Genomic DNA, 18,814 nt, shown 5'->3' with positions numbered 1-18,814 from the left:
AAAATAATTTTGACCAATTTTAAATAAATACATATCTCATGCTATATGTTATTTTTTTATTGTTTAAATATTAGTTAAAGTCATTATTTATCTCTAATTAATCATCTAATATGTAATTTAAACTCTAAAATTTTTAATTTAAAACGAGTTAGATTCAGAAATTTATTTAAAATTAAGATTTTATATTTAAATTAAATATTAAAATAATAAAAATCAAGTGCTTTTAAACTATATAGTTAAATTAAAATAAAAAATTACTAATATAAATTTAATTAATATTTAAAAAAATAAATAAAAAATATATAACATGATATATACACTAATTTAATTTGACTAAAATTATTTTAGAAATTGACAATAATTATAAAAAATAAAAGATTTGATTATATTATTAAAAATTTTATCTACGATGCGATTAAACATAAAATTTTAATTTTTTATATTTAATTGAGGAAATTATATTAGAGATTAGTCATAATCATAACAAATTAAAAAAGTTAAATTTTATTATATGGAAAGTTTTAATCAAAATGGATTAAGTATGAAGGGTTTTTTTTTTATTTTATGTTCAACAAGACTTAAAAAGAAAAAAAGAAAAGAAAAAAAGAGTTCGTCAATGATAATAATATCCCTTTCTTAATTACCATAATACCCCTTCCCTGAACATTTCTTTGGCGGGAAGAGTTCGTTATTAGGCGTTAGTTATTATATCCACTGCTCACTGAAACCAACGAACTCTCTCTCTCTCTCTCTCTCTCTCTCTCTCTCTATAAATCAAGAAACCAAAACAAATAATCAGGAAATTAAACCAAATTCAAGAAACCAGGATTTGACCTCATGCCTCCATATTACCTCTCTCTCCTCCTCCTCCTCCTCCACCTCATTAACTCCATCTTCAACTACGCTTTCGCCACTCCCACCCCTTCCCCTGCCCCTTCCGCTACCGCCACTCCTTGTATCCCAGCTCCTATCTCCACCCCTTCCCCCGCTCCTTCCTCCACCATTACTCCTGTACCATCTCCCAATGCCGCCCCAATCGCCAACGCTCATATCCCAACTCCCAATGCCTCCCCTATCGCCAGCGCTCGTATGCCAACTCCCATCACCACCACGACCACTCCTATTCAAACTCACAACATCACCACTGCGCCCCTCACTGGTATCCCAACTCTCAACATTTCCGCGGCCGCACCCCCGCCGCCTCGGGTACGCGGAATCAACCGTCAACAACTCAACAACATTATCGATGCACTAATTGGTGCCGGAGACTTCAACAGATGGGCTAACATCCTCTCGGTGGCTGACCCCTCTTCTCTTCCTCTTTCTGCCACCCTTTTCGTCCCTGCTGACGACTCTCGTTCTCCCATCTCCACCGCCATAACCTTTGATCCTTTAATCTTTCCTTACCACATTGTCCCTCAACGCCTCTGCTTCGCAGAGCTCCGGCAAATGAAGCTCTATACTCGCCTTCCGACGCTCCTCCTGTCCAAGTCCATTCTCATCACCAATAATTCCATTTCCAACTATACACTCGATGACTCTCTTCTTTCTCATCCTGATCTTTTCACCACTGGAACCTTCGCCGTCCATGGCATGGGAACCCTCCTGGACTACAACGTTTATGGCGACGCTAAACCAAAAGCTCCACAGCCGGAAGTGTTGTCGCGCCCCCCACCAGCAACGTATGAGCCATCAGGAGAAGAGATCGACGACAACCCAGACAGTCCTGACGTAGATGCTGCTTGCTTGTGCACTGAGGTTTGGCCTGTTTTCCTAGTATTTTGTGCCGTTTTGGCGTCAAAATTTCAAAGAATGAGTCTCGGCCGTTGATGGGTTTTGGCTAGAGCTGAAGATAGTAAAGGCAGAGAAGATAATGACGATGATGAAGAAGAAGAAGACTACTCTTTCTTTCTTTCTTTCTTGGATTAGGTACGAATTCGTCTCTGTACCCTTGGGCCATGACATGTGATAGAAACTTCTACCAGAAGAGCCTTTGCAATTATGATTTGATGTAATCTTTTGTTAATCTTGTTAGGTTCTCCTAGAAAGATTTTGGATTGGGTTTTAAAGACAGTTCTTGAAATTGTATCAGATGAAAAAAGCAGATATGGTTCTCATCTATGCTGAAATGATCTTTCCTGGGGTTTTTCATTGATTGTTTAAATTGAACCATTGATATTCTATGGCATTTCCTTTAGAACCAATGAATATTCATCTCGATATGAAAAATTCTTTGCTAGATTTTACACCATAGTTTCCCGTTTTACATCTTATTAATGAACATGCATGGAAGCAGTAACATTGGGTATCCAGAGGGCATAAACCTTGATGAGGAAACGTCAGTTAGCAACATTCATGTTAAGAATAACCACTCAGTCCCCACAAATTCATTTGTATCCCAATTCTCTGCGTCAATCCCAAAAAGTTATAATGTATTTATACATCCAACCAATAATACCAGAAAAGTAAAGAAACCATCAGGAAGAAAACTAGCATGTATTTCATAAATGTTACTAAAATGTCCTAATTTACACATCTACCCTTTTTCTGTGATGGGTTAAACAAAAGCATTAGAGATCAATTTTCTATATCCATGTAATGAGTCAACTCATGCCCAGGATCTCTGTCATGTTATGTATCTTCTAAAGAATGGACCTAATAAGTGAGAAGAATTAAGCCAAGCTACTCTGAGCGAGGAAAAGAGACTTTTGTGGGACTGAATAGTGCAGTCCTGAATGAGAAAAGAAGGGTGGAATCTAAAATCATCTTTTATTATATACTTGTTTTGTTAATCTCCTCCTTCAATGTTGCGAATGCAGCTTTCCATTCAGCACTTTGTGCCTCGCCCGAGAATATCCTGTGCATCGTTTGTAATTCTCCAGGACTAGCTTTCTTGAATAATCCTTGCAGCACCTGCCGCGCCCCTTCTTCATCCAAATGACCTTCTGTAGCTAGATTGTCTAGATCCTTGGCCACTGCATTAATGCCTAACTTTGCCTTTGATTCCAAAAGCTTGCAATTCAGTCTAAATGGGGACTCCCCGACCTCACTTGTACTTGTCAAATTCATATGCCTATTATTCCAATACTCTATACACTGATGATTTGGATCAAGAGCCTCAATAGCCTGAAAGAAAGTTGTTTAAAGCCAAATTTAGAATTCAGATACTATGAAGAATACAAGCTCACATGCACATGCATGGCTGATGCAGCTATCTCAAACAGATTATGATTGCACAAGCTGATAAAACATGCATTCTAGTATGTGTGTGGACATGTTTGCATGGGAGAAAGGCGTGCATAGTCAATGTTCAAAAGAGATTCTGAAAATAAAAGCACGGTTTTGCAAACTTTCTCACACACATGGATGTCACTGTTTGAAATTCTGTAAGGAAAATAGTTGTTTAATCTGATTGAGGTGTGCAGATAGAAAATTTAACTTTACCCGAACAATTGGCGAAGAGAGAAACCCAAACATTTTGAGTCCATTAATATTCTGCAAAGGCAGCACAGGAGGCAGTCCCCTTTCTCGTATGCTGTTTAGTCGTGTAATTTCCTCATTCAGTCGTTGCAGCACCATTTCCCAGCACTTTTCTGCTGAAACATTAGCAAATGCTTCTCTTGGGCATTCTTCTAAAGATACCTGAAATTTGGGGAAAAGTTTTGAAGGTTAGATGACAATTACAAGGTCAACTATCTATGCAAACAATATCTTTCTATGAATAAACAGGAAGCATAATGTTACCGTTCAAGAGCAAATCCAATTTAAAACTTCATTTAGGACAAACATTGAAAAAAAAACATGGTCTCAAATGGAAAACCAATATAGGGATTTGATTCAACCAAGCTGATTGAGCTTGTTCACAATTCAGTTACCAAGGATTCCTTCATTAGCTTAACCAACCTGAGGTCAAAATAGTGACCTTTTTAAGAACAAGCTCCACCATTTGCAGTTGATATTCAACATCACAATAATCTTATGCATGCAAGAATTACCATTGCAATTGGTTACATGTAAGAGTTGACTTTGAACTCCTGTAAAACTCTGGTGTTTATTTGACATATTCTATAGCATCAGGGAATAATGGTATGCCCTTTGTCATTGACTTTAATCACTTGCATAATTGGTCTTGTAACAGATATGAGAATGACAAGAGTTCCAAAAATATAATGGTTGGCAAATTAAAATAGCATCATTCAGTCATCAGAAGTACATAAAATGAAGTGTGTATTCAATTGTTTATACTGGTAGAAGAGCTTGAATTAAGCTCAAACAGAAATCCTAGTTGCATATTTGAATACCCAAAATCTTTATAAGAGGGCCGTTTGCAGCTTATAAAGTAGATCATGAAGAATCTTGGGATTATTGAGGAAAACCCACCTTAAAAAGAGGGCCAATGAGTCCAGCATCCACTACTTCTGAAATATAGCTACAAATTTTTCTTGGATCAAGCACACTAAAGAACTTAACTCGGCTTCTAAACCCTGTAAAATCAACCAAAAAAAGAACAATAAGATTGGATTCTCTGATACAAAGAAAGAAACTACAGAAAGGCAAAGGGAGCTTCATAAAAGTATATTCAAGCAAATTTGTATACCTTTTGGGAATATGGCATACCTACTGCACCAAAGCTTTCCAAACACAACACAGCCAAAATTTAGAGGTTCAACCAAAAAGCCTAAATTCTTTGCAGGATTGTTTTGGTCATCTATAGATTGTCTAACATCTAAGGTGTTGAGTGTTTTGGTGTCAGAAAAGCTTTCAGACGGCACCATTGAATATGACCGCAGAATTGAAAGATCCACCCCAAACGACTTGCCAATTGCACGAGTATCAGAACTGCGAACTTGATTTGAAAATTGATGCAATTCTGATGAATTACAATCACTATCAACTTGTGATACATCTGGCTCGTTTGCTGCATTAGAATTACTAACTTTCTCTTGCTTACCAACTGACAAGTTCATCTCCATATCTGAGACAACTTTATTGTTGTAGTTATCAGATGAGGGGACAAGCTCATTTTCATGATCAACAGACATAAAATCAAGATTTAAATCAATGAAACTCTCTTGCTTCACCTTTGCTTTTTTCTTCACAATCAAAGCATCACTGTTGAAGGCATTTCCATGGCCATCAGACTGCATTACTTCCAAACAAACTTGATTATTTGAACAGCATGAGACACTGGTGCCCAATATTTCTTCTGCTCTTGGGGAACAAGATGGACTTTCCCTCTGCTTCGAGTAGCTGGTTTGGAATGACTCACCCTTCTGATCCAGCTTAGATATATGAGCACCACTGTCATCATCACAATCCAATTTAGGATCCTTAGATGTCCACATTTTTATAGCATCTAATTCTTCTTCCAATGCTTTGACTATTGTATTTAACTCGGTCATTGTGTAACGCAGGACTACAAATTTGTCATCTAGTTTACATGAACAAAAATGGTTTGCATGTTTAAGACATGCAAATTTTTCAGGGGAGCATTTGCAGCTGGCAGCAGACAAATGCAAGTCATAGAAGCAAGTGAAACATTCTCTCTCACTACACAAATCAAACTCCTTGTCCATCTTTTGCAATTTTAGATGAGTTGGAAGATGTTGTAGTGTTTCCTCCTCCATCTGTACCCTTGTCTGTAAGAGATCATTTGAAAAAAAAATTATCATCTATAGTTATCAAGTAAATTTAGACCCAAAAATAGTGCATCTTTGCATAGAGGGGTGAGTACCTTAACTGCTTGGGTAAGCAGTCCATCCTTCCCGCAGACACTTCTCCACCTCAAGTTTCCAGGAGTTTCTTTACCAAGAACTAGCAGCTCTGAAAGGGCCCGGACAGCTTCCTGAGCTGATCCAAGTAGTAGCTTGTCATGGGATATAGATGTCTTGCGATGCTGCTTACTGTAGAGCTCAACTGCATGCTGCCCATGTGCTAGCCAATCAACAGGGGCTACATTCACTGCTTCTGCACAGTTGAAGCCACAATTAAAGCCAGAATGGTATGCCCTGGGAAAGGTAAGAACAAACTCCCCAGAGTGCTGGACAACTCGGTACACTGGGACACTCTCAGCTTTCAGAACTGAAGGAGATAGTTGAGTTACCTAAGATCAAACCACCAATGAAATCCAAAAGCAGTGTTTAGGTCAAATGTAAAAGAAAAGAAATCTAATGGTTTCATAATTTGGTACTCCATATAAAAGACTAGTGACTATTGATCAGAAGTATCACAAAGATGGACAACTAGACACTTGGCAGTTAAACATGTCTATTTCAAAGCAGAAACATATTGAAATATATTCCTTGTTCATGATATTGTGTGGCATCAATGCACATTAATAACAGAATATAATAATGTAAATTGACTGACTAGTATCATCCAAGGAACAAGATTAAAACTTCAAGCATAATATAATACATCATCTATGCATTAACAAGATAACAGTATCATTTGGCTGTAAGCAAAACGAAATGCTATTCATTTGAACAATTGCTAATAGAACACCCAAACATCCTTCTCAAACTTTATCCCTTGCTTAACATTCTTCCTTATGCCCCTTCAAGTAGATCTTGTGCATCAGTAACTGAGTAGTTTCAGTGTTGATACGGCAGAAAAATATTCATCAACATTTCTTAAGGGACATGGGAACAAAGACAAACAGAAAATGATAAGCATGAAATTTGAGATATTGAATTGTGTTAGATAATTGATTATGATAAATCAATGCAAATTCGAATAGATTGTACTCTTATTTAGATGCTCGCATACTAAGAAATAAAAGCAATCATTTCCTTACCAGTTCATGGAGTAAATCAGGTTGTTCTGCAAACAAATCAGGTAAATGCTTTCTCATTGCATCCTCCAAATTAGAAGCATCACTTCCAGGCACTCCATACCAAATCTTTGGATCACCCCAATGTAAATAGTTGAGAGAATAAAGGTGGTGATCCTCAACATGCTGTTTCAAAAGAAATTAAAAAGGGAGAAGGCATCAGTAAACTAGTGCATTCAGGAAATGAAATGTCATTCTTACTATCCTCCATTCGACTTCCACTGTTTATCAAGGTGATGTGCTTATGAGATTACAAATAGAATTGACTAGTGTGCTCAAAGGAATCAGAAAACTACACTTGTGTAGACAAATCCTGATACAATAAAGAGGAAAAAAAAAAGACAAATGAAATATCATTTAAATAATTACGAAATCTATGCCTAAAATAAGTCTCAACAGAAATAAATTCTGGTCCCCATCAAAAGGAAGAAAATATAAAATGACTTTGATCATCATCAATACAAACTTCCAAACATTTTTATGACAATTTTTCTGTAAAAGAAGAAGCAATAAGGGTTCATTCCAGCCCTATCTCCATTTTCTTCTTTCAAGAGAAAAAATCATAAAAGTTTTCTGGCTCCATTTTCAAAATTACTAATGTATTTCCTATTTTCTAGAAGAGCCCTTTGACACAGACTTAACAGAATCAAGTAGATTTAGAACCTGTTTTGCATTATGGTTGATAGCCAGAAAAGCAACCATTAAAAACCATTTTAGAAAATTGTTATTTTGGCACTTTTATTATTAAAATATGTCAAATATACTTTTAAATCAATTTTAATATGGTAACTAATACATTTAAGAAAGTTGATTTGTCATTAGCAGCTTCACTAGCAATGCCAACAAGCCCTCTAGGCCATGGTTTTAAATCGCTGTCCTAGCCACGTTTTTGGTCAAGGTCATGGATAGTGGAAACATTCCTATAACAGCAACAATATAATGGTAACGGCTTGGCGCTGTGGAAATTTAAAAAAAAATTGCGAAGTTTATAAAATAAAAGAATATTGGTAGATATAAGTAGGATTAAGATACACAACTATATGTGAAGCATAATGCGTCCAATAAAGATTAAACCTATCATCCTTAAACATTATTATCATTAATTAATTAATAGCTTAAATAATTATGTAGACAGTAAAATATTTTGAAAGGGTGGATTGTTGGTAACGACTGTTACCGTTATATAATGGCTGGTAATAGCTATAACACCTGCAAATCAGGGGAGACCTATAATTAACGGTGAAACAGGTAACGGCTCCTCAGATCCCGTTACATAACGGCTGTTACATTATGTAACAGCCATTATATGATTTCACGCCCCCTGCATTTGAGATGTTGAAGTTAACTAAAATTAAAAACTACATCAGTACTTTTTTGCATTTATCATTGCAATTCTTGTACCACTTCTGGAATAGTATTTCTACTGACCTACCCAACAAAAAGATGAGAAGCACATTCCAACATACAGCCATGGAACTAGAACTCCTGAGATATCACTTTCTTCAAAACATAGCACAGAACCTGGCAGGCGTGGGAAGTTGTTTAGATTCCAGCCAGACTTAACATACTGCTCTGATTGTGAATCATCTTCAATTACCATGGATGAAGCCTTGGGAAACCCACTTCCAAATGTTCCAGTTTCCAGATCAGCTCCATAATATACCTGCAATACAATAAGAAATAAGATGCATAGAAATAACTATACAAATATTAAAGTACATTAAGAAAATCAATAAAATTTTATCTCATACCTCAACCTCATCTGTTGGTTGTTCAATAATCCGCCAGTATTCACCCTCAATCTCCTCCACAGAAGGTTTCCATTTCTGGTGTTCAATATCATTCCCACCAAGCTTTACATCCTCCACAGAATCAATCATTTGAAAATAACAAGCTTTGAAATAATCAGCATATCTGTGATATTCTTCAAGTGTGAAGTCTGATCCTGATTGGAAGCCAAATTTTTCATCAGCCTCACAAGAAGTGGCCTGACTCCTTGTTCTGCCAGTTTTTGAATGCTTTCTCCTTTTTCGTTTCCTGCTGCGAAATTTCTTTCTCATGGGCTCCCTGTTTTGAAGCAAGTCAACTTGCTGAATTCGTGTAGAAAATTTAGCAATTTCCCATATATCTTTCTCTTTGAGACGGCAAGGAGGCGTCCATGATGATGGGGGGACAATTCGGCATATGCCAAATGACTCTGCTTTTGAGCGTAATTTTGATATGTAACCAAGTGTATCCTCAAATTCCTAAACAAAGCATGTACAAAGTGGGAAAAAGGGAGTTGAGGGAAAATACTCTCATCAAATAAATAAAACACCAACACCAAATATATAGAACACCAAGAAATTTCCACATTTTGATGGAAGAATACCTCAACAGTTGGATAAAATACTGGTGCTTCATCAATTATAGGTCTGCAAGCTTCAGCTGGATCCCATCTGGCTGTTACCTGAAACATAATGGGAAACATATTTATGTAAACATCAGGAATTAAGAAAGCCAATATTAAATGAGGATTAAATATTACACTGCAACTAAGGGCTGCTTGGCGCTAACATTTAGTTTGACAAAAAGCAGAGTAAAGGTGAGCAGGGTCATACAGGATCTAAAAATAGACAATTGTATATGAAGTATTTCCAAAAGCATGTATCAGGAAGCTTGAAATATTTCAGTAAACAATTGTGAATAATTGAGCAACCTAAATTTTTATGAAAATTCCTGTAATGGTTTTAGTCATTGTAAATAAATTTAGTAATTCATAACACAAACTCAAAATTTTCATATATGATTCTGTAGGTACATCCATACATTTGTTTCCAAATACCATAGAAGACCAATTTCAATGCTTTGAATTTCATCACGTCTTAAGCATGTCAATTTGAATAGTCAAATGCATACTTGCCCACATGTATTTTTATAACTTTTAAACCATGTATTTAAAAGTTTTTTTTTTAAGTTTAGGTGTTTAAAAATTTTTTTAAAAAAAGTTTAGGTGTTTAAAAGTTATGCTTTTTAAAGTTTAGGTGTTTATTAGGTTACAATTAAAATTGAGGTGTTTGATAGGCAAAAGTGTTAAAGTACAAATGAGCAAGTATACATATTGCCCAATTTGAATCAGTATCGACTAACGAGAGGGTTATAAATCATAGAACTATTTTAACAGTTGGCAACGCTTCTTCACAGCACAGCATACTATTGTATAGCCACTGACACAACAATAAAAGCTACATTAACACATTGTACCTTTCGATTTCGAGGACTCCCTGAGCGCTCAAGATTGCCATCATTTTTTGAGGTATGTTTAAAAGAACTATCCTGCAAACATATATATATATATAATAATTTGTATGAGATAACACATGATTTTAAATTCAAATTCATATGCACAACCATGAACCTATCTATAATCCATTCAAGAAAATATACAAAAACCTTCTTTTTTTGTTCACCTCAGGTGATAAGAAAAATTAAATGCCTACAAAAGCAACAGGCAGAAGTCGCAGAAACTAATATAGGAAAGCTTTACAAGCTAATAGAAGGAAAATAAAAGAGAGTGTTGGACTATTAAGTTCTTGCAATTTGCAACCCAAATTTAACAAGAAAATCAAACAATTTGCAAAATCTGGCATCCGATCATGCAGTGTTCATGGCCCTGCAATATTTTTCCTGCTCTACATTGTATTAGCTGCACTATAGCCATTATTAGATTCCTGATTCTATAGAATGACTCAATAGCTTAGGAACTCCTTAATTACTAGCTTTATTGAAGAGAAAATTATAAGACCTTAATAGCTAACTTAAATAGAGGATTCCAAATTACATCATATGTCCAATGGCATTTGGGTTTTTGAACTCTTGAGTCAACTAAGCCTTCACCCACACTAGTTGGGTCAATCATATCAACAAGTTTCATGCACTCCACTTGGTCAAAACATACATCTTTATGAGGATCTAGAGCATGTTTTGCATAGATGAGTATGTATGCTAATCATCTCTATTAGACAAAATATTATTATATGATTTTGCCCTTATTGAAGCGTGCCAACATCAGTCTTCATTTACTGCAGTATGGGCTCTTCAACATGGATGAATGAATCATTAACTATTCAGTCTATCTATTCATTTTTGATACTTATCTATTATGGCCATGAGGTTAACAGGATTATTGAGGTGGCCTAATGAATTTCAAGTTGTGCAGCATAAGAATCTAATACCTGACGACATTCCCTAAAAATTTGACTTATTTAATACCTATACTTTCTCCTCTCTTCCATTTTTATCTCCAAAAATAAAGTACATTTGAAAAAGTAGTTGCGAAGTCTTACTACTACAGTCATGAAAACTCCAATCTTTCATCACAAAAATCTGGTCAGTAGCTAATGTTGTCATCTCCTTGAACCCTAAGGGAACAGGACCCTAACTTTCCGAAAGAATAATGTGCAAAGATCATAAGTTCTACTCTAATGACTCGAATATCAGAGCCTCAGTCCCACAAACATGAATTTGTAACTTGTAAGCAAGCAGCCAATCACAGTAGGCTCAATGAACCTTAACTGACAAACAAACAAACAACCTAACTATATAAATATTGCATCTAAATTATTCAAATCCATATCTATTCCTGAAAGCTTTATTCCTACCCAACACTATGAGCACCCAGTTCTACCGCTAAAATCTACCAATGGTAGAATTGCAACCAGGATAATCGGTGCCTGAAAAATAACTGGGGATCACGATCACAAAATCAATATGGAATTCTCATTAACTAGTGCAGCAGATAATAATAATAATAATAATAATAACCAAAGACTGCAAATTTGGGAACAGACGGACAGATCATAGAAGATATCGAATTACAATGAGACAGAGCAATTTAAGAAAAAAAAAAAAATCAAACCTCCTTGATATGGGATTGTGAAGCTGTAGCCGATGTTGTTTTAAACTGTTCCATTGTGTGATGATAAAAAGAAATTTTGAGCACAATGCAAAAGCACAACGATCCCTTACCTAACCAAATGCAGAAAGAAATATTCCCAGAATCAAATAGAAAACCAACTTCTATTTCCTAAAAACCTAACCCCTCAAAAGAAAAATCAAAAATCAAATTTTTAGCTTTAAATAGGGAAAGGGGAAAGATTCATTCTCCTTCTTCCTCCTCCAGAAAGGAATATCTTCTCATGTGTCATATATCACTTATACATAAATGGGAAAAAGAAAAATTATATTCTATATCTATATATCTGTCCGTACACCCATCAACTTCCATAACTTAATTCCATGGGTCTGAAATATCAAATTCAAAATTAATAAATATATAATTTTTTCTTAAACTAATCAAAACAGTTCATTTTAAAGTTGATGAGGGAAATAACAATAGTAAAGAGTACCTGTGATGGGGTAGGATTAGGAATTGAAAGAAACCTATTGGATCACTTGTGCACTTTTTTTCTATTAAAATTGATTGAATAAATGTTATTTATTTTATAAATTAAATAGATAAGAGGAGAACTAAAAAAAAGAAAAGAAAAGCAAAGATAAGGACTTCGAAGTTGGATGGATCTAGCAGAGAGAGAAAGTCGTTATAAAGAGAGAGAAGGGTCAAGGAGAGCTGAAGAAGAACCCGCCCAAACGCACGCAGTTTTAACGGAAATCTGCGTAACCAATTACCCAATCTCAACCTTTATCGTAAGTGCACGCGCCTCATCTCAATTACTTTTATTCCTTCTAGCTTTATTTAATGTGTTTTGCATACCTGAGCAGTATTCGGTTCAAACTGAAAAAATCGATTGAATCGAATTGATTTAAAAATTTGATTCGATTTTTTATATATTTCGGTTTGGTTTAATTTTTAATTTCAAAATTTTCAGTTATTTCCGTTCGGTTCGGTTTTAATCAGAAAAAAATCAAAAAAATCAAACCGAATCGATTAGTGATAATAATATGTTTTTTTAATAATATAGAGAAATTAAATCATATTAAGATTAAAATATTTTAATTAAATTTTAAAATATTAAAAATAAAGTATAAAAAATAAAAAAATTATTAAAAATCGAAACCGATCAAATCGAACCGAATCGAACCGAATCAGACCGGTTCGGTTCGGTTCGGTTTCTGACCAAAATCGATTCGGTTCGGTTTTTATAAATATTAAAATTTCAATTTTCGATTTATTCGGTTCGATTCGGTTTTAAACCGAACCGACCGAATGCTCACCCCTAGTTTTGCACATACTCGTTAGTTAAATTTTTATGTAATTTTATATTACTTTATGTCTATGCAACGTAGTAGGATTATATATATATCAAGGTTTTTTCTCCTTTATTCCACAAAATAAATTCTAATTTAGGAATACAATTAGAAGCTCTATAATAGAAATAAAATTACATGAAAAATAAAATCTAATGATGAGGACAAATGTATCCTTAAAAATGATATTTTTTTGTTCGCTGTGACTCGGTTTAACCAGCTGGTCTTACTTCGTAATTGAATCGAATTCAAAAGCTAACATAATTGGACAGCTTTATGCTATACAATAATTTAATGCATGCATCTAGGACATATGATAAGCTACTACCTAAAAAAAACACCAAATCTTATGTTCTCCACTGCATCGCAATTCAACCTTTTGATGCAGAAAATAAAAATCTAATTTCTCCTGAAAAAATCAACCAAAGAAATTCAACTTCAAGTCTTTCTGTGCAGTGACCTTTCTTTAGCTTTCCCTTAGCTTCTATTATCTATTGTTATTTCTGTTTGTAGCCTTGTTTGCTTGGTTTTTTATTTTGAAAATGTATCTTGCTTTAAAGCAAAATTTGAGTTTCTTTTAGATTTGTGAAGGTTTAGTATTAACAAAGTCTTAATTACAAATAGAATTCTCTGATGTTTTGGTTAAAATTTTTTATTGTCTAGTATTTAGCATTTTGTGCATTTAATTTTTTAAATTTGATGTAGGTTAAGGTAATTGAACCAACAGAACCAGCAGAATCTGCAGGTTCACTACCTGCAAAATTCTACAGGTTAAATTACCATGTATGTACTTCCTTGCCATACCAATAATTTCTTATGGACTTTTTCTGTGTGAAAGCAGATATTTTGCCTTGTTGCTGCAAAGTAGATAGTTTCTTCATGAAATGCAATTGATGACCATGTATGGTTTTAAAGTCACATTCACGTTACCAAGAAGTGGAAGAGAATAACATGAGTTTATTCTCTCTTTTTTTAAGACCCCAATGGTCTCAAATTCACACCCTGCATATAAAAAACTTTCAAAACTTAGACTTTAAAATCTTGTTCAAAGTGAATTCAGATCATTCGAATCAATAAAGTATAGTGGATGATTTAAAAAAAAAGTCACATTAATATTTAAAATTTGTAAAAGATTTAAGGTTCTTCTTGATTGAAAATGCACTCCAAAAAATGCTCCTAATGGAAAGTTTTTCTCTTAATTAAATTATTGTGTAGAATAAAAAATAATAATTTAAGCAAATACGTGTATAGTACTCTTCTAGATGTCAAAAAAATCATAATTTAAGCAAATACTTGTTAAGGAGAAAGAACTTGGACGAAAGTCAACTGCTAGTGAGTTGTTTGTACACACTCATACTCGCAATTATGATAAAGTGACTTTTATAGATAAAAAATTTAAGTAGATACATGTATGGTACTCTTCTATATATTTATTATAAATAATTTTTTTATCGTATGATTTCATGATTTAATCATATTTTTCTTCAAAATAAAAATTCAAGATGCTACTGTGACTAGGAGGGAGGAGCTTTCACAACCTGAGACCGACAACATCGATGTATGATACTCTTCTATATGTTTATTATAAATAATTTTTTTATATATGATTTCATGATTTAATCATATTTTTCTTCAAAATAAAATTTTAGGATGCTACTATACGATAGCTAGGAGGGGGAGCTCTCACAAATCGAGATTGACAATATCGATGTATGGTACTCTTCTATAGGTTTATTATAAATATTTTTTTATTATATGATTTCATGATTTAATCATATTTTCTTCAAAATAAAAAATTCAAGATAATATTGTGGCTAGAAGAGAGAAGCTCTCACAAATTGAGACCGGCTTCTAGAAAGTCTTCATTTGATTCTTTGAATGTTGCTTTGCAACTACGTGTGCATGGGTTGGAGAAGCAAATTGAAGATGAGAGACAAGTTACATCAAATCGTCTAGATCAATTACAGTTGAACTTCGATTCGAAGATTGATTGAACGAGAAGCTCTACGATGGAGGAGATTATCAGAATACTACTTAGAGTCGATCCAACATTATTGTCACCGCCACAAAGACTCATGAGATAGAGACAATAGATGACTATATTAGATATCATTATCATTTTTATTACTGCTATTATATATGGATAATGAAATTTAATATTGTACGTATTGTGTTTTAATTATATAAATGGGTATTGAGAGCATTAATTTTTTTGTGATTTTAATTTTTCAATTATTTTTAATTATAATTAAAATTACAATTAAAAATTATAGATATTGTAATAATTTTAAAATGTTTACCAACCATATCAATTACATATATAAGCAAATGTTTAATTTGGGAGTTAAATTTAATCGATGTTTAATTTGGGAGTTAAATTTAATCCGTTGTAAAATGTTATCGCTCATTACTTATGTTTTTTTTGTTGAAAATTTAATTTGTATTTTCACTTTACCTACAAAATTTTAGTTAAAATATGTATGATAATTTTGGTCGGTAAAAGTGAAAATTTTATGTATGGTTGTCATATCATTGGTAATTACCTATAATATTCATGTTGTTGCTAATTGCCTACGACATTGTCTTTGGTAATTTGGTTGCAACTTCTACCTAACTTACAGAATTCCATTTTAAATTCCTATGGTAGTTTTGATTGGTGAATTTGAACATGAACATTACTTATGAAAGTTATATCGTTGATAATTACCAACGATATTCACATGGTTACTAAATTCCTATGATCATATTATCGGTACTTTGGTAGCAATTTTTATGAAACCTACGAACTTCCTACATAATACCTATAATAATTTTGACCAATAAATATGAAAATTATCTACCACTTTAACATTGTTGGTACTCACTTACGATATTAGCGGCCGAAATTTGGTTGCAAATTCTTTAAAGCCTACAAAATTCTAAATTAAATACCCACGATAATTATAGACTTGGCTACACCAATTTTCGTCGATAAAGTAGGTAAATACCTACAATAGCCATGTCATGATAGTTACATACGACTTTATAGTTGGTAATTTAGTTGTAATCATGTATATCCTATGAAAATTTACACGTAAATACCAACCACATTGTTAATATTCTCTATGACACGGTTGATCGGTAAATTTACCTATCATATGTGAAATGGTAGGTAAAATTTTTCCTACGATCACAACACTGGATGAAAATAGTTTGATTAGTAAGTCGTTGGTAATGTAAATTAACTACAACATTTCTACTATTTTGGTTGGTAATTTTGATAGCAATATTTTTATTTTCTTGTAGTGTTAAATAATGCATTTGTGTAGCATATGTGTATGGGCCATGTAACTTCTTCTTAATCAAGTTATATAAAATTTTCATCTGTATGAGTGTAGTTTGAGTTATCTTTCACTTCTCATCATTGCTTAAGACCAACTTAAGTGAAAGCTTTCTCTTTTTCTCTTAAGTGAAATCTATTAGTTGATAATATAAAATTTAGTTGTTATCTATCATGTAATAGGCACTACTACAAAAATAAGTGTAGAGTAGTGTAATACCCGGCTAGACTCCGGTATCGGAATTCCTACCGTCCGGTGGAATCTCGGGTGTCGGAGACCTCTAGAAGGGTAAAACCATGTTTTCATAAAATGTTTTGTTGTGTTTTATGTTTTAAGCATGAAAGAATATGAGTTTTTGCATGAAAATAACCTTGGAGGAAAACTCAGGTTCAGCCGCCGAACCTCAAGTTTGGCCGCCGAACATGCAGGCATTTCGGGTGTGCCTTAGGCCCCCGAAGGCATAAGTGAGGGAAGTCCAGGTTCGGCCGCCGAACATGGCATGCATGTGGAGGCACGTTCGGCCCCCGAACGTGGCTTGGCCAGCCACTATAAAAGGGTCCCTTAGCCGAAATGGGCGAGCTTTTCTCCTCATTTTCGGCCAAGGTGAGCTCTCCGCCGTCCCTCACCAATCTTTGAGTTCTTCCTTCAAATCTTTCACGATTTTCACAAGTTTTCATCTTGTTTTGAAGATTTTCAAGCTTTGAGCAAGTTTTGAGCTTGGAGACCCAAGGAAGTCGAAAATCTCCCATCTCCAAGTTTTGGTCGTCCCTCTCTCGATCTTCAAGAGGTAAGGGCCGATCTTGAACTCATTCCATGTTTTAAGTAAGTTTTATGAAGATCTATGGGTAGAAAAGCATGTTTAAGTTTTGTTAGGTTTTATGTGTTTTATGGACAATGTGAGTTGATGTCTTATTGTTGTGTTGTAGTTGGGGTTTAGGATAGTTTGGAACCCCTAGGAGCTGGTGTATGTATATTTGCATGATTTGAATGAGTTGTATGCATGTTGAAGTGAAAAGGGGAGGCTTTTGTGCAAAGGAACCAAGTTTCTGCCCTTTTGGCAGAAACCAGGTTCGGCAGCCAAAGGACTTTCGGTCGCCGAACCTGCTTGGGAGGCAGGCCTTTCGGCTGCCGAAGCTTTCCCCCGAAAGAGGACTTTCGCCTCTGTCTGGGAGTTTCGGCCGCCGAAGGTTCCGCCGAACATGCATGAGTTTCGCCTCTGTCTTGGAGTTTCGGCCGCCGAAGGTGCCACCGAACCTGCCTGACTTTCGGCTCTGGAGGGACTTTCGGCCGCCGAACCTGCCGCCGAAAGTGCCCTGTCCAGCCCTCTTTTGCATATTTTTCTATGATTGTTTCATGATGTTCTAGGGGGTTTTTGGGGTATAGTTTAGAGTTATGTTCATGTATGTTTGGTCCCTCATTTGAGTCCACCTGTATAGGTTCGGACCCGAGGAACCGAGGACCCCAGCAGTGAGTTCAGCTGCTTCTGAGTCAGTAGAGCTTCAGCCAGAGGTGAGTGGAATAACTCTTATGCTTTTAAATAAATAAACCAGTTTTAGCATGATTCACGCATCATGAATGCCATGAGATATAATAGGGTGCTTGCATTAGAACTCACGAATATATTGCATTGCATAATATGTTGATGATGCGGATGAATGTTGAATGATCCTTTAGTCCTCCTATGTTATGATATGATGATGATACGGTACGGAAGACCAGTGAGGCCCATTCTACGCCCCTGGCACAGTTGGACCATGTAGAGGACTATTGGTGACAAATTCATCCTTGATGTGATTAGCTGTGATGTGATGCATTCCATGTTATCATATACTTTAAATGTTTTATTATTCTGCTCACTGGGCTCTTATAGCTCACCCCTCTCCCTTAACCCCCAGGCTTACAGGTACAGGGTAGACCAGGAGGTCAGCAAGAGTAATGAAGTCTTATGCATGTAATAAATAGTGTGGACATGATAAATGTATTAATGTTATGTAAAAATACGGTTGTAGTCATGTAATGATATTGAGGATTAGAGATTGTGCTTGACTTTATGTATAAGGTATCCATTTTAATACATGATCTTAGATGTTTTATGATGCTTATGTAAACCAACTCAACGTATGATGTATCGCCCATTGGGGCATTGATGAGATCCCACAGAGGGGTCATATTTATGATTATGTTTATGTTCAGTGCATGCACAGGTTGAGTTGGTGTATGAGAGAATGAATGAAAGAAAAGTTTTAAATTTTTATGTATGTTGTTGATCATGTATGGGATTAATCAGGTTCACAGGATGCATGTTAGGCTTGCTATGGATCCCGGCGGCCTTAAGCCGACCTGGATCCTAGCGCCGGTAGCGGTCCGATTTTCGGGTCGTTACAAGTAGTAACCGAAAATTATTGTGTTATATACT

General features: G+C 35.0%; 2 protein-coding genes across 3 annotated transcripts; one reads left to right on the top strand and one right to left on the bottom strand.

Moving 5' to 3' along the window:
- The first annotated feature begins 480 nt into the window (after positions 1-480).
- Positions 481-2,345, top strand: LOC110612412 (receptor-like protein 51). Its single transcript, XM_021753194.2, has one exon. It carries the CDS (start codon positions 838-840, stop codon positions 1,828-1,830), a length of 993 nt encoding a protein of 330 aa, XP_021608886.1. The 5' UTR covers positions 481-837; the 3' UTR covers positions 1,831-2,345.
- A 135-nt stretch (positions 2,346-2,480) lies between these two features.
- Positions 2,481-12,508, bottom strand: LOC110612395 (lysine-specific demethylase JMJ18). Of its 2 annotated transcripts, XM_021753166.2 has the most exons (12): positions 12,220-12,508; positions 11,730-11,839; positions 10,076-10,147; positions 9,204-9,281; positions 8,584-9,078; positions 8,265-8,495; positions 6,797-6,958; positions 5,735-6,103; positions 4,598-5,639; positions 4,381-4,484; positions 3,445-3,642; positions 2,481-3,126 (listed from the first exon to the last, which is right to left on the bottom strand). In XM_021753166.2, the coding sequence occupies exons 2-12, from the start codon at positions 11,781-11,783 to the stop codon at positions 2,773-2,775; spliced, it is 3,159 nt and encodes a 1,052-aa protein (XP_021608858.1). In that variant the 5' UTR covers positions 11,784-11,839; positions 12,220-12,508; the 3' UTR covers positions 2,481-2,772. The 2 variants fall into 2 exon arrangements, with proteins under 2 accessions (XP_021608858.1, XP_021608859.1); XM_021753167.2 differs by having other exon boundaries at positions 11,730-12,508.
- Positions 12,509-18,814: the final 6,306 nt, after the last annotated feature.

The sequence above is a fragment of the Manihot esculenta genome, chromosome 3 (genome assembly GCF_001659605.2).
Source record: "Manihot esculenta cultivar AM560-2 chromosome 3, M.esculenta_v8, whole genome shotgun sequence".
Lineage (NCBI taxonomy): Eukaryota > Viridiplantae > Streptophyta > Magnoliopsida > Malpighiales > Euphorbiaceae > Manihot > Manihot esculenta.
This window is presented reverse-complemented; position numbering and strand designations above follow the sequence as displayed.